The sequence below is a fragment of the Colletotrichum orchidophilum genome (genome assembly GCF_001831195.1).
Source record: "Colletotrichum orchidophilum strain IMI 309357 chromosome Unknown Scaffold_22.1, whole genome shotgun sequence".
In the NCBI taxonomy this organism is placed as follows: domain Eukaryota; kingdom Fungi; phylum Ascomycota; class Sordariomycetes; order Glomerellales; family Glomerellaceae; genus Colletotrichum; species Colletotrichum orchidophilum.
The window spans coordinates 89558-105449 of NW_019172978.1; the positions used below are offsets into that span (position 1 = coordinate 89558).

General features: G+C 54.1%; 5 protein-coding genes across 5 annotated transcripts; 2 read left to right on the top strand and 3 right to left on the bottom strand.

Moving 5' to 3' along the window:
- Positions 1-1278: 1278 nt before the first annotated feature.
- On the bottom strand, positions 1279-3093 carry CORC01_03599 (carboxypeptidase S1; the record flags this gene model as incomplete). The annotated part of the gene is made up of 1 exon (XM_022615248.1): positions 1279-3093. One exon carries the CDS (start codon positions 3091-3093, stop codon positions 1279-1281), a length of 1815 nt encoding a protein of 604 aa, XP_022478174.1.
- Positions 3094-4650: 1557 nt separating this feature from the next.
- Positions 4651-5428, top strand: CORC01_03600 (riboflavin synthase; the record flags this gene model as incomplete). The annotated part of the gene is made up of 2 exons (XM_022615249.1): positions 4651-4681; positions 4761-5428. The coding sequence occupies 2 exons, from the start codon at positions 4651-4653 to the stop codon at positions 5426-5428; spliced, it is 699 nt and encodes a 232-aa protein (XP_022478175.1).
- Positions 5429-5714: 286 nt separating this feature from the next.
- Positions 5715-7481, bottom strand: CORC01_03601 (crossover junction endonuclease MUS81; the record flags this gene model as incomplete). Its single annotated transcript, XM_022615250.1, has 1 exon — positions 5715-7481. The coding sequence occupies one exon, from the start codon at positions 7479-7481 to the stop codon at positions 5715-5717; it is 1767 nt and encodes a 588-aa protein (XP_022478176.1).
- Positions 7482-8593: 1112 nt separating this feature from the next.
- On the top strand, positions 8594-10268 carry CORC01_03602 (phosphoglucomutase/phosphomannomutase domain-containing protein; the record flags this gene model as incomplete). Its single annotated transcript, XM_022615251.1, has 2 exons — positions 8594-9355; positions 9408-10268. The coding sequence occupies 2 exons, from the start codon at positions 8594-8596 to the stop codon at positions 10266-10268; spliced, it is 1623 nt and encodes a 540-aa protein (XP_022478177.1).
- A 1405-nt stretch (positions 10269-11673) lies between these two features.
- CORC01_03603 (uncharacterized protein) lies at positions 11674-15088 on the bottom strand (the record flags this gene model as incomplete). Its single annotated transcript, XM_022615252.1, has 2 exons — positions 11674-14512; positions 14631-15088. 2 exons carry the CDS (start codon positions 15086-15088, stop codon positions 11674-11676), a joined length of 3297 nt encoding a protein of 1098 aa, XP_022478178.1.
- Positions 15089-15892: the final 804 nt, after the last annotated feature.

A 15892-nucleotide genomic window follows, 5' to 3' on the forward strand; every position in this document is an offset into this window, starting at 1 on the left:
GTGCCTGGTTCTGTTCGATGTTTGCCGGGTTCGATATCTCGCCTCATTGGACACCTCTTCTAGTAAAGCAGGGAGCATCCATCGCCACAGAGATGGAAGTCGGATTGTCCTCACGAAGTGCAGGGGGTCAAGATGAGGCTCCAAATTACGCCAGGAGCTTGATTGCCTGCCGTGTGGGTACGTGGATTGCACCGAGTCGGTAATGAAGGTTGCAAGACGGCTTCGGCAATACCGGCAGACGGCAAATGACCGCCGACGAATGATGCTCGACATACGAGCCACGTGAAGACATGGCGGCGTTCCAGATTGCTGACATTAATTGAGGTAACACGGATATCTGGCTCATGTCTACTCGTCAGTCGCATAGTCCACCTTGGGGGTGCCCACGCGCTAGGAGTAAATAGAAAGCAACTGAAGACGTTGGATCAAGAATGTCCCTTCCCCTGACCCCTTGATGGTTCGATGGCCTGGGGTTTCATGCTTTTCATCGTCGAACAAGGACCCTGGAAGACAGATTCATGATCTCAATTATTCGTTGGCCCTCTTTGTTGTTTCGTTGTCCCTTTGCGAATGGGCCATGACGAGGATGGGAAACATACGCTCGTCAAGCATTGAAGGACGTAGAGCACTACTCTTCTGGCTGCCTGAGCAAAGCTTGACAGTAGCAGATTCTCATAGATGCTGTGTATGCGTCAGTCGTAGGCTAAGCTTCTACTAATACTCAGCAGCCTCGCGATGATACCAGTGAAGCATCTGGTTCTACTCATAGTCTCTTGCAAGAATGGGTCTCACTAGCAAGGACAAGAGAGACAGCAGTTGGACCTTTGAGTAGAAACACAGGAGGAGAGAAGCAAGCCGGTCTGTAGAGCTTGAAACTCCGTAGAAAGCTACCATCCTAGGTGTTCATTTGCGATGGTTTCGGTCTTTGAGGTTCTCCAACCCTCGTCTACCTACTTTCTCTCTTCACACCGCTGCAAAGATGCACCACTTTTCTTGGGATTTGCTGTGCTACATCGAAATTGCAAAACCATTGGCATGTATATAGCTCCTCGATCCTATTGCTTCCACTCCAAGTTCAACAACACCTGCTCCCAAGTCTTGGAAATGGGGCATTCATGGTTTGGCTCGGTATTAGCCCTCCGGTTGCTAGAGTTTTACAGACATACGCTGACACACTCGATGGAGAGCCAGTTCAAACTTGGTTTGACAAAAGAATGTCTTGGCAAGTGACATGATCAAGATATCTGAACCATATCAAGACTGACACAGATAGTCTAATCACAATCTCAACGGTGACGGTCCGTTTTCTCTCAACATCTTCCTAATGTTCTTCGCCGTCATACCAGCCAGCGGATGAGGCTCCATATCCAAATCTTCGTCAGCCTCTACACCAAACTCACCGCCATCCACCGCCGCCACCCGTCCAGGCAGCACAGGCAGATGCGTTTGCGGATCGTACAGGGCACCCTTGGGCACCACCTTGGTCTGCACCGTCGCCGGCCCTTCCCTGAACGTACTCTCTGGGGGGCCCTGCGTAATCAAATTCTTCCCAAACACCATGGCCGTCGTCCCCGTCGCGATGTCCACCCCCTTGATCGTTCGCTCCTGGACCCGGAGAGCCGCCTCGGGCTGGTTGAAGGCGGAGAGGTGACCGGCGAAATAGAGCCGCGTAAAGGAAAAGTTATCGGCCTGTTTCACCTCCCCCGGAACCTGCCCGTCGGCGTTGGCCGACAGGTTCACGAACCCGGCGCTCGCCCAGTTGGCGGCGCCCAGCTGGGCCGCGACGATCTGGGCGCCAATCATGTTGCTGTCGTAGTCGGCGTCGCCGGTGAAGAGGGAAACGGTGACGCCTTGCTGAATCAGGTTTTTCAGGGACTGTGTGACGAGCGCGCCGGTGCGGCTGTCGTCGCCCGTCGAGCCGAAAGCGATGGCGGTCTGCACCGACGCCTGGGTAAAGTTGTTGGACGCCCCAATGGCGGCTTGCACCTCGGCTCTGTTGAGGTAGCTTACAAAGGTGGCCGAGGGGTAGGGCTCGGGAAGCAGAAGGCGGATGTCGTTCTCGGCGCGGCCGGCGTTGACGTCCCAAAAGTCCTCGACGTTTTTGATACAGAAGGCATCGGCCACGGCGCAGCCCCTGTCGGTTGGTTGGGCGTTGCAGGCGTTCTGACGCTCCTGGCAGCCCCCTTGGCCGAACATGTTGTTGAAGAGCTGCTTCTGGAGGGTGTCGTTGAAGGGCTTCACGTCGTAGGGGTTGCCCGGGGAGACGGAGTAGTTGAAGTAGGCGCCGAACTGCACGCGGGTGTCCATGAAGCCGTCCTCGATGGATATGGATTTCAGGGGCACCTGGACAGTACCGGGGGCCTTTGCCTTGTTCTGCTGGGTGATGAAGTCGGCGAAGACGGGGACATAGTGGCCGCCGTATGACTGGCCGTTGATGTGTATCCCGTTCGTCGTGTACTGCGGAAAGGCGCCCATAATACCCTGCATCACCTGGTAGAATACCTTTGCAGCATCGGCCGTCGAGTTGGGCGTCAGGGAGACGTCCATGGATGAGTAGGTTCCGCACATGGGGTCTGCAGATGTGCACTGTTGGGGCACGATCTCGGCGGTCTTTGGGTTCACGGTACCGTTCACCAAATTGGTGAACGAGAAGCCGACCGTCGCTGGCTGGTCAATGAACAGCAAATTGCTCACCGTCGACCATGAATTCGGGTTGTCGACCACCTTTCCCTTGGCATCGATAGAGCAAGGGCCGATCTCGGTGAAGAGTCCATTCATGGAGGACGCTCCCGGGCCGCCGTCTAGCCTGATAGTCAGAGGAGCTGAAGCGGCATTCTGTCTTGCTTCGAACATGTAAAAGTACATGTGCTGGGTCGGGCTGACGTCCACGTAGCCGGCGAAGCTCTTCACGTTGCTATTGGTTTCGCAGATGCCATTCGACACCTGCTTGAATCGGACGTTGACTCCTCCAGCGCCCTTGACAGTCTTGAGATCTGTAGGCTGCGCAACGAACTGTGTAGAAACTCGAAATGAAACAAATGCAACGGCACACACGAGATAGTCCCGCATCTTCATGTTATTTCGCTGCCGCATCAAGCGGACGGGTCTATGTGACGGCTAGAGTTGTGAGCGAGCGGATAGTGTCGATCCAGATCGACCAAAAGAATGGAACTGTGTATACACACAAACGGCACCTCACTATCGGAAAAGAATTACACGGCCCATCTTTAACGTTCCATCCAAATGTTTGAAGGAGTGACTGGTTTCTTACAACCAGCCTCACTGATCACGAAATGGCATCTTCTCAGGGCGTGTAAGCATGGGCTATACTGGGTTGGCACCAAACATGCTAAGAAGGAAAATCTTATTTGTCACCTCTGACACGGACTGCCATGTAAAACGCCGTGGAGACCGCGTAGTCGGTCCCCGTATCACTTAGGCTCCTTGGTTCAAACAAGCTCGCCCATCTCCAACTCGATTGGCCCGGCTAAGAAAGCCAGACGCTAGGCAATTTGAAGGCATTCATCGTCTCGAGTAATGGAGATTGACGATAGAAGAGGGACGAAAGTGTGATCTGGCCCGATTTGCCTGGTCTACCATACACCTTCGAGGAGGCGAGTGAAGATGGCTGTGCAGAGCAGTTTTGTAAAAGCTAGTCACAGGGTTCATGACAACTTTGAATTTGGGGGCGACGGTAAATGTGTAAGTCGCTTGGCTGAGATACGCGATTGAATGAAGCTGTTGATGTAGTAGGTTAACTCACAGAAAGGAATACGCTAAGCGTCCTTCGCTTGATAAAAGGAGAGAAAATCGAATAGGGTACGTATTAGTAGAATACTCGAGAAAGGCGGTACAAGTCAAATAACGACATTGAGTTTTTTTCAACTGTCACTTCGTAAGTTCTTGCCATGGTGATCAACAGGCGAACGTTACGACTGAACGCGGGATAAGCTCACGCGTTCCCGATGATGATGGACTAGGATCCCCCTCGGAAGTTTTGACTCTCGACATCAGCCGCAAGAACCAACAAGAAACGCCCCCGAAGTTTCATTTCCCCAACGTCTCCCCCGGTGATGTGATGATGCTTATATCTCTACCTCGTCTCCACGGAAAGAGCTGCGTAATCGCATCAACATGCTTCAGCCCCACTTGGCTGATTTCTTCAAGCACGACCGCGTTCGTAATGCTTAGTAATCCATGCTACATGCCTCCTAAGCACATTTCACGTTGAGCCGCCTTAGAAGAACTCTGCTGACATGAGCTAACGGAATGACCCGATACAGAGACCCGATACAGAGCAATTTGGATGCTCGACCGATCGGATGAAGGTATGTGTAGTGGATGAATTGGAAAATCGGAATTACAAGGAATGCAATGGGCGCTGGCATATGTAATCAGGCCAGTTCTCTTAGTGGACACCGCATCGCCCGTTGTAGAAAGTGGGGGAGGGGATGTTGCGTGGAGGGGTCACACTGATTACCTTAGAGGCCCATAGCTTCCGGAAGCTTTCAATGACTTCTCATCTCATCTCAACTCAAATCACTCATCCAATTTGTCACCACTACTTCTCATTGCCGTAGTTTGGTAGTCACTATACTCATCGAGTATCCTATTCATATCATTGGACTAAACAAACCAAGAACCGCAATCATGTTCACCGGCATCGTCGAGGAAATCGGAGGTCCGGGCCCCTCATCTCTCACCCTTGACTCACCCCTCATCACACGTGTATGCCCTCAACTAACAAACACATCTCCTAGTCGTCTCCGACCTCAACCCCAACGATGAGACGGGAGGAACCTCCCTCACAATCACACTGCCTGAGTCCTCGACCCTCCTCTCAGACTGCCACCTCGGCGACTCAATCGCCATCAACGGTGTCTGCCTCACCGTCACCTCCTTCGAGACCGCCGGCCCGCCCTCCTTCAAGGTCGGCGTCGCCCCCGAGACCCTGCGCATCACCAACCTCGGCTCCCTGGCCAAGGACTCGCGCGCCAACCTCGAGCGCGCCGTCCGCGCCGACACCCGCATGGGCGGCCACTTCGTCCAGGGCCACGTCGACACCACGGCCACTATCCTGGCCGTCACCCCCGATGGCAACGCCCTGACGTTCCGCTTCGCGCCGCGGGACCCGGCCGTCTTGCGCTACATCATATACAAGGGCTACGTCGCGCTGGACGGCACGAGCTTGACCGTGACGCAGGTCAACGATGAGGAGGGATGGTGGGAGGTCATGCTGATTAGCTACACACAGGAGAAGGTCGTCGTCGCGAGCAAGAAGCCCGGCGAGACTGTCAACATCGAGGTCGACATGATGGCAAAATACGCTGAGAAGAGCCTCGCGGGTTATCTCGGCGGCGCCGGCGGCGCTCCGTTGGAGAGAATGGTCGAGCGTATCGTAGCTCAGGGCCTTGGTGGCAGGTCTTGAGAATATGTTTTGAAAAGAAAAATGTCATTTCTATAATATTTTTGGGCTTCCTATTTGCAGCTTCTTCATCTTGACATGATCCGTCCTTCCAAAAATGCTCATTACCGGCCGAGAGGTATATTTGTGGCTGGGCATCGATTCACTACAACTCCCCCTTTTCATCACCACTCTAGGTAAATTATATAGAGAGTATACTGAGAGATTTTCAGCCAAGAGGAGACTATAATAATGGTCGTGGTTATAGTGATAGAAACTACATTCATCGTCCTACAGTTTCTATCCATAATCATGCATCACCCCAGACCTCGGCCAACCGTTGACTGACGGCCTTGGCAATCTTCTTGCGCCCTACGAGATTAGGTAGGCCGCTGATAACCATCTCTCGTTTCCTCTTACGCCCTTGCTCGCCTGAACCGCACTCTTGGAACGCCTTGATAAAGTCACGAGGCGTCCTCCACCGCTTCTGAATCTCCAAGGCTTTCTCCCCCGTAATGCCCCTAGTTGTCATGAGCATTTTCAGGTAAACATCTCGCAAGGTCATCATGTCCGACTTGGACGCTAACGACGCAAAGGCCGCGTATGTGATATAATAACCCGTCGTGGGCTCTTTCTCCCGAAGGTGCTCCAGCAGCGGCAAGTAATTCTGCGCTGTCAAGACCGGGGTCGGAACCACCAAAAGAGGTTTGCATTCATACATCTTCTTGAGCATGGAAGTCATCCGCGCAAGATACCGAATCGTATCGTCCATCTTCTGGGTTTTCTTGAGAAAGTAGCCATTAACTACTTGCGTGGACGCGGTGGCGGACTGGATCATCTCCTCAATCTTGGAGAAATAGGCCGAGTCCATGGTAATCTCCTCCACGATGTAGACAACATGCTTGACTGCAGATTTCCGGAGACGAAATTTCTGCTCGTGAAAACGGCCATCCTTGATACTGCTGACGAGATCATCAAGTCGCTTGCGCTCGACAATCCAATCTAACACAACCTCGTCTCCCTCTGCGCCGTGGCGGGATAGGACGGCAGGATCGTGGCATTTCGCAATCCATTGCGCGTCGCCGACTTCCAGAGCTCGCATGATGGGCTTCACGCCCTTTTTGGTGAGCTCATCTTGCATATAGTCGCGATCCTTGACTGCTCGAATTTCACGGAAATCCAGAGCGAGATGAACTGTGAAAGAACCAGGCGCGAGCCGAATCGGGGTGAAAGTTGGTAGCGACGCCTTGTCCAAGACCACGGGCCCATTCGCGACGACGCTTTCGTAAGCTGATGTGGCCCTTGGCTGTTCCACTGGCTCGATAGATGGCGAAGCTTCTCTGTTCAGCGGCATAGAGATCGGATCGAATCCCGTTGCAGGACCGGCCTTTGTACTGGGGCCTGCAACAGTGTAATCGGCAGGACCGCTTGCTTCTGTCGTCCTTTTGATGCGTTCAGCAACTTCCCATCCCTCGTCAGTTAGAGAATACCGCCTTTGTGGGCGGCCTTTCTCGCATACGAGGTCTTTCTCGAGGAGTGTCTTCATCGAGTTCCATGCCGTATAGGACTTGCTATTGTCACTCGGCGCCGAGAAGGACGCGTCACAGTGTTCCTGGGCCAGCTCTGTGAGGATGGCTTTGGTTATTCCAAATTGAGTACCCTTGTCTAGCGTGGAGAGAGATAGTAAAAGAGCGTAGGCGCCCGAGCGATATGTTGGGACGTATGGCTTTGCCTTCCGGGCCTTCTTGGGCGGAGGAGGCTCGTCATCTTCAGCAGCGCGGCCGAGGGATGCGCGGTCTTCCTTGGATAAGCATGGGTTCTTAGGCATCGGCAAGCCGTTGGACTCGCAATGTTCCTTGAGCTTATCTGTCAGGCGAGAAGAGAGCTTGTCGCCAAAGCCCTTGAGCTGGGTGAGCTGGCGTGGATGCTTGAAAGTGATGGGGCATGCTTTGAGAGACTCGTAGGCATTCCGATAAGTAGAAGTGCTCTTCATGTTCCGTTCCCTCGCAGTGTCCAGCCACTCCTTGACCCAGTCGAGGAGCAGAGGGTTAGCGTATTGCTCGTGTTCGCCGGCCATGATGCCGTCGTGATGTTGGAATTGCCTCGGCGTTTCTCGAGGGTCATCGCCAAGAGCCGTGTGCCGAAGCAAGCATCTTTCTGGGCGAACAATGCAGCCAGGCCGGTGAGTGCGATTTCCAAAATGAGCCAAAAAATTGGTTAATGACTAGGTTGCTCAGCGTAGCTCGCCGGCCGGAAAGGGACAAAGGACGAAGGAGGTGGGGGAAGGAAGTATACTTGGAGTTACGACGCGAAGACGCGCCTAGCCAAAAGAATTGGCTTAGAGTGTTGTCACGAATCCACGTGATGTGTTGTCAGTCGTACCTCGTTCGACTGCTGTGCCAGGACCACCTGGTGCGCTGAGCGATGAGGTCGCCGATCATCTCCTGAATGCCCAAGTGGGTGACAGGATAAGGTACCTAATCTGCCACTAAAGACATCCTGAGTGCTTCTTTCTATCACCATAGTGATTACCACTATTACTCTTTTTAAGTGCAATTTCTTGCCCTGTGTCATTTTTATAATATACGCAAATTGAAGTTTTTTCTTTTTCAAAATTCTACTAAAAATAATATCCGTGGTATAGTGGTGATGAAACAGGGGAGTTAGGATGTATCGGCGGCGGATTATTTTGTCACCTCCGCCACTTGATGCCCCTCATGGACGCTGAGGAGGGGCAATCCGGGCTGCCACCCCACTCCTTCCTCTTGCGGTGTACCGCATCCATCCAGCGCCCAGTCTGACTTGCATGATTGCATCACGGGCAATGGCTAGGGCGGGGCATGCCCTGTTGAGGCCGCTGCTGTTCTCGCACAATGGAAGGTAAATGGCGGGGAGCTGAGGTGAGCCCAGTACCTAGCGATTGAGGGAGTGGAGGAAACAGGACACTGGAATGGCGGCCACCGCGTTCAGTCTCCAGGTCAGCAAGCAGGCAAGCTGCCGCCCTCCGCCTCTCTCCACTGTTTCCTCGTAAACATCCCCAGCTCTAATTACATACGTAGCGCCTACCCTGCCTCTTTCTCTCTCTTCTTCTTCATCCTCGACCATCGTTCTTCCAACACGCCATACTCCCTTTGAATTTGCCTCGTCCTGTCATCCATCATAGCCACTCGCTTGAGCCCACCGCCCGTCATGTCGGACGAGAAGATCATCGCCGCTTCGCAGAAGCACCCCATCGTGCCGAACCATACCTTCAAGTATGGCACTGCGGGGTTCCGGATGAAGGCCGATCTCCTCGACGGTGTTACTTTCCGTGTCGGTCTGCTCTCCGGCCTTCGTAGTCGCAAGCTCAATGGCCAGGCCATTGGTGTCATGATCACAGCTAGCCACAACCCCGCTGCCGACAATGGTGTCAAGATTGTTGACCCCATGGGAGACATGCTTGAGCAGGAGTGGGAGTCGTACGCTACTAAGCTCGTGAACAGCTCCTCGGACCAGGAGCTTGTCGACAACTACAAGGCCTTGGCCTCCCAGCTCCGCATCAACCTCTCCGACCCTGCCCGCGTCGTTTACGGTCGAGACACCCGTCCTTCGGGCCACAAGCTTGTCGCTGCCTTGGCCGATTCCTTCGAGGCCACCGGCGTTGAATACACCGACTACAAGATTCTCACCACTCCCCAGCTCCACTACCTCACCCGATGCGTCAACACTGAGGGCACACCCCAGTCGTACGGCAAGGTCAGCGAGACTGGCTACTACGAGAAATTTGCCGACGCATTCGTCAAGGCTCTCAAGGGCCGCAAGGTTGAAGGGCAATTGACCATCGACTGCTCCAACGGCGTTGGAGGCCCCAAGTTGACCGACTTCCTGAAGCACGTCCCCAAGGATGTCACTGGCTTCGACGTCAAGGTTGTCAACGACGATGTTCTCCGCCCCGAAGTTCTCAACCTCGATGTAAGTCGCATCGCTTCCGAATCACTTTGGCCGCCTCAACTAATTTGTACAGTGTGGAGCAGACTTTGTCAAGACCAAGCAGCGTGCCCCTGCATCCCCCAAGCCCATTCCGGGCGCTCGCTACTGCTCCTTTGACGGTGACGCCGACCGCCTGATCTACTATTACACCGACCCAGACACCGGCTTCTTCATGCTCGACGGCGACCGGATATCCACCTTGGCAGCCTCCTTTATTGGTGATCTGGTTCGATCTGCCGGCCTGGAGAAGGACTTGCGCATCGGTGTCGTCCAGACCGCCTATGCCAACGGTGCTAGCACCAACTACATCGAGAAACATCTCGGATTGCCAGTGGTTTGCACGCCCACCGGCGTCAAGCACTTGCACCATGCTGCTCTCAAGTTCGATATCGGACCCTACTTCGAGGCCAACGGCCACGGCACCGTCATCTTTAGCCAAGACGCCATGCGTGCTTTCAGCGAGACGAAGCCCCAGTCCCCCGCACAGAAGGATGCCCTTGAGACCCTCGCCGCTGTTGGCAACCTAATCAATCAGACCGTTGGCGATGCGCTCTCAGATATGTTGATGGTGGAGGTGATACTCGCTCACAAGGGCTGGTCTCTCAAGGACTGGGCCTCGACCTATTCGGATCTTCCCAACCGCCTGGTCCGTGTTGAGGTTGGCAACAAAGATGCTTTCCAGACCACAGATGCCGAGCGCCGCCTCAGCCATCCTGCGGGAGCTCAGGACGAGATTGATCAGTGTGTTAGAAAGTACACCAGCGCTCGTTCTTTCGCTCGCGCCAGCGGTACTGAGAACGCTTGCCGTGTGTACGCTGAAGCGGCTACCCGCTCCGAGGCTGATGAACTTGCGAACAAGGTTGCAGGTATTGTGAAGCAGTACGGTGGACTGTAGGCAAGTCACCTTTCTGTCAAAGCGACAACGATGCACTATTCAAAGTAGCGGACAGTGGATGATTGGACTACTTGCCCCTCTATTTGGACCAAAAATTACGGCGGATTTCGCGAAAGCTAAAGCGGACTGGTTGCATGATGGAAGCTGCCCAAAAAGATGAAACGAACAAAAAACGAGACATTTGATATCCCTAGTCCTTCTCTACTAGAAAAAAAAAAGCGTAGCACATCTCCCTGTAGAACTTGAAATATGACTGGGCAGTGAGTGCATTGGCTCAATCACTCTCCAGCTGCTAGTTGCCCATACAAGAAGCAAGAAAAAATCCAAGCTCGGATGGTTGCCGGCTGGCCTCATGCAAATCTCCGGGGTCTTCCTATCCCGGAAAGCCCGATTTGACGATCTGACGTTGATTCTCGCGGCCCGTCCGTAAGGTGCGGCAATCCTCTCCAACTCGTCGGGATTCATTCCTTGCGTCGCATGGTTGCTAGGGTCTGTCTACTGGACCTCAGAGACCATGGTCGACTGACCACTTCGCTCTCGCTCATTTGGCTAGGCTTCGGAGACAACTCATGGCAGTCACACTGTAGTTGGGAGGAATTGTCTTGTCACTTCAAATCACAGGGAGATGAGTTAGGTCAGTGTGCTTCAAGTCGTCAATTCCTCTCTTTCATACACAGGCATCCTCGCAAACCCCCAATCCCTTCCTTGACGCTTGCTGGCATCGAATGTCTCCAATTTCTATGGCGAGGCCCGCCAGGCTTTTGTTCCACTGGTTCCTCCTTTTCAGTGTACCACATCGATTATTCCGTTTCTTCTTGTTTGTACAATCCTCGCCTCATACCGATCGACCCATAGAAACCCTGCCAAAGGACATCCAAGAGCAAAAAGGGAAAGGAGAACATGAACCAAATATATACACATTACACAAGTATTTCAGTTCTTGACCGCCCACTTATTATATATAATAGAGGTATAGAGATGTCTGCAGACTGGCGAGACAAAAATCATGTGCTGTAGCTTTCGGCCGTCAACGGTGCTTGGTGTAGCACCAAAAAGGGGAGCCATTCTGTGGGGAATTGTGGCACACTGCCTCATCCCAAAGACTATGGTGCTCCGATACCTGCCCAAAACAAAAAATTCAAACGAGGTCGAAAGTGATCGATGCGCCTTTCGCTATCCCAATGCATGGTTTGCTCCCTTTTGCGGAGTCACTGCGGCCACCGTGTTGGTGGCCTGCATGTCAAATCTTGAGTGCGTGCGGCGTGAAAACTGGAGAGCTGTCTAGGGAGTGTCCTGGCCCAGGTGCTCACCCTGAAACGAGGCGCGCCGCATGCTGGAGACGGGTATAGGAGGCCGTGTAATGCCGTGGCACCAACCCCTATCTGAGCCGAGTCGACCGATTATATCATTGAACAGAGCTGCCGAGTGTCTTGAATCGGTCTTCGAACGCCTTCAATCTCTCCTTTTCCAGTTCTTGCTGGATACGTCTAGTCTCACGCCTCGCGGCCTCACGCTCCTCCTGCAGCGTCAAAACCTCGATTTGAGCAGTACTCATGCGGGCAATGACATCTTGCATCTCAGAGTCGGCGTTCGTGAGTGCCGTCTCCAGCTCGACGACCTTGACCCGCAGCCTCTCGATCTGCGTCTCGTCTTCGACGGACTGCTTCGGCATGAGACGGGGCGATCGAGGGAACATTGGCGATGGCATCGGGCTAAGGCTGGATTTGCGCGGAGATCGCATGGCGCTAGCCCCGGGAGATGGACTCATGCGGCGCAGCTGAATGCTGTGTGCATCCTTGAGCTCCTTCACCTGCTCCTCATGTCGAGCCACACGCTCCTCGGATGAGATCTGAGCAGCTTGTAGTTGCTCCTCCAGATTCTTCAGGCGACTCTGCAGGCGCGTGATGCGGTCGGCATTGGCCTTGCGGTCGGCGTCACCGCGAGCAACGGCCTCTGCGAGCCGTTGACGAAGCTCGGAGTTCACGGATAACTGCTTTTGGACTTGAGAGGCAAGGTCCTCAACGCGTTGGGCGGATGTGCGGAGCTCGTCTGCAAGAGCGCGCTCGCTCTCGAGATTCGCCACCTCGGTACCCGCCAAGCTCTCCAACTGGTCCTTGTAAGCTGAAGCCTCTTCCTTCGCCGCATCGCGCTCAAAGACGGCAGACGTCAGGGACTGCTCTAGTCTCTCGAGGGCCAGCCTTGTAGCCTCGTCGCCGACCATCACAGAGCCGCTGCTTTCTAGGGCCTTGATCTTGAGGAGAGAGTCTTTGTAGGCAAGTTGGAGATCTTGGAAGGCAGCCTCCAGAGACTCCGAAGTTACAGGAACGGATGCGGCAGTCTCGTAGGTACTACCACGAGCCATTGACGGGGGGATGAGGATGTCCTTCTCCTTCAACAGTCCACGGAGTGCAGCGACCTCGCCCTCAGCACGGTCGAGATCCATCTTTAGGCCAGCGAGGCCCTTCTCCACCTGCCACTTCTGTTCGGCCGCCTCGTCAGCACGGCGGCGCAGTACGTTGACCTCGACCCTCAAATTGGAAATGTCCTTCGCGAAGCCAGCTTGTCGCGGAGACGTCACCATCAACCGCTCACGCTCAACCTCTAAAGTCTTGATCTTCTTCTCGTTCTCCCGGTTTTGGAACTCCTGACGCTCTAGAAGGCTCCTCAACGCATTGTGAAGAGCGTCTCTCTGAGCCTCGACGTCCTTCAAGCGCTCAGACAACTGCTCCCGAGACTCGGTCACGCCTGACTTAACGGTGTTGGACCTGGTCAATCCTAGACCTGACGGTGCCTTTTGAAGGACGAATGGCGTAGCCGTTACTGAGCTGGACCGAGCAAGGCGGGTCGAGCTGCTGGTGGCACTTCGGCCGCGTGTCTCCGGTTGTGGCGGTTGTCCCGAAGACTTGAGAGCTTTATTCTCCTGTCTCAGGACCTCCAGCTCCTGCTGCATCTTGGATGATTCATAGGTGAGGTTAGCGTACTCGGACGCCTCAGCTTCAAGTCCATCAAGCTTTGATTTCAACTGGGGCACGATCTCGTCGCGAAGATTGTCTCGCTCATTCGTCGTGCTTTGAAGCTCAACCTTGAGGACGGATAGCAGGTCTTCAAAGTTGGATTTCACCTGCACTTCCTCTCCCAGTCTGCGACGCAGATCTTCACATGTGTGCTCCAAGTCTCGTAGACGGTTGTTCGTGTCCTCATTGTTTATCTGGGCAACATCCACCTGCGAAGCTTTCTCTGCCAGCTCTTTGATTTGCTGGTCTAGCTCATTCCTCCGTACCCGCTCGTCTTGCAATTTGTTGATCAGCTCCAGACGCATGGAAGCCTTTTCTTGTTCTGCGCGACGTTGAATCTTCTCAACCTCTTCCTTGTTCTGGTCGTATTCGCTGAATTTGGCAGAGCTGTAACCAGAGTCGGAAAAGTAGTCACTGGTTCTCCGGCCAGGGGCTTGTGGATTGTTGATCTCAGACTGGAGTCTATCGACGAGGTCTTCGAGATCCATTTCGCGCCGGATAGACGATGCCAACTCGGCGCTGATGGCCTTCAGTTCGTCCTCCATCTCTTCGATTTGTAGTGATGGGGCTAGGGAGGTCGGCGGTGGCGTGTATAGGTTTGACTCGCAATATCCGAGCGCGTTTGTAGGTGTCGCATTCCCCTTTCGAGGTTCTGACAGCAGTGACGGAACTCCGGTTGTGAGAGGGGTGTCATCTGTCAGCGTGGCTCGTCGAGGCGAAGCTAGGGGCGAAGAGAGAGAGGAGAACTCTGTCGTCGAAGGTGACGGCGAAGAACCCCAACCGAAGAAGTTGGCTAACTTGGAAGAGCCTGGTGATTTGGGAAGAGGTTTGTTAATCGAGGGGGTCGGAGTTGATGTAGTAGGCGTCAATGATTGTCTGAGTTCTAGTACTGTGGTGACTGTTTGCGAAGAAATGTCTCGATCCGTTGATAAATGCAGATGGGGAGGGGTAGGTTTGGTAGCGGTTATGGACATGATAGAGTTATCATTAGTGATGTGACTGTAAATTGACTCGGAATCTTCGTCCGTGTCCTCCTCCTCCTCGATGATCGGCTGAGGAGGTGTCGCTTTCGGTAGCCTCGGAGAAAAGGTTGGGGTGACGTCGGAAGTCAAAAAGGAAGGTTCTGACAGGCCGTCCGAAGGTTTTGTTTGAGGAGATGCAAGGTTGGTGCTTGGGTTGTTTCGTGAAGCAAAGTAAGCCGCGTCGCCTGCCGCGTCGGTAGGTGGGGGTCTGCTTGCAAGAGGACAGGGTTTGGTTAGCTGCCGCTGATAGAGTTGTTTCCCGCCAGGCGAGGGACCTGACAGGTGACCAGCAAAGTTGGACGAAAAGCGAAGGTGTTCGGACTCACTGTATGTCAAGCTTCTGGTGAGCGGCTGGTGGCGCGAAGAGAGGGCGAACGTTATTAGAAAAGTCATAGAGAGTAGGGCTGTCGACAGAGTAGGATCTCGCGAAACGTGTTTCGGGGGCGGCAAAGGCTGAGGGTGACAGTATAGACGGGGTACTGGAACCAGAGCCGTAGCTGGCGGCCAATTGAGACGCTGTCGAGGAGAGAGGCTTCCGCTTGATTGCCTTGGCGGGATCAAAGGTGGGCGTTAGGACTTGGACGGGCAAAGTCTGCGATCTGGTGCGTCCAGGCGAGGGCGAAGGGGAGGTTGCAGGGCGGTTGGAGTCGCGGTAGGGTGGGCGCCCACGCAGCTCATCAGATGAAGCGTTGAGAGTCTCAGAATATGAAGGGTCTCGCGTGGCTCTCGGAGGGCGTTCGAGGTGAAGGTTGAGATGAGGTGGGCGAGGGTCGCGGGCCGCCATGATTTTGATTAGGGTCGAGATCTGAGCGGCGGTGGCTGTCTCTGTTCATAAGTGTCTTGCTTATCTCTGGGACCGAGTTGCGAACCAGCAAGAGATTCTCGAGGCCAGGCTCGTCGTCCATTGAGAAAGGAAAGGACAAAAAGAGGAAATGAACCAGTATTGGGGAATTTCTGGAGGGCAAATGGTGGAAGAGGCGGCAGGGTGGGATCGCAGACGGCGACTGGCCAAAAAGGGGCCATGCTCGCGCACAGGGACCCTTGACGATGGGGTGGGGCAATGGTTGTAGCGTACCTAGCGCTTCTGCTTTGGCGCCATTTCCCGTTTGGGCGCTTGGAGATGGTTCTCCCCAGCAACCCAGGGGCCACTGATATTGGAACCGTACGTGACATCCATGATACGATGGGTGCTGGGGTCAAGACTTGCACTCTGTCTTTTCCGGAGTTTGCTGGGCAGAATGGATCGATGTGGGAGGAGAATGGTGCTGTACTCCGTACTGTTAGATGGTCACTCGACACGGGAGCCGCGGCAAAGTTGGTAGGGAAGTTGTCATACCTAGAGAGGCTTCATTGCCGCACGGAAGACTTGAGAGTGCCGACAAGGTGTGAGGATCGTCGGCAGGTAGGTGGGCGTTGTGTGATGCGACTGGCCATGGCACTCTCGATACGCCTTCATCTTGCTAGACTGCTCCCGTGCCGTTTTCCAATGGCCGTCTAGAACAAAGCATCTAAGCAATCAGTAAATGAGGAGAAGATCGAACTTGGGCAAGTGTCATCCTTCCTTCCCAAGGCAGGTAGGTAAGGTACC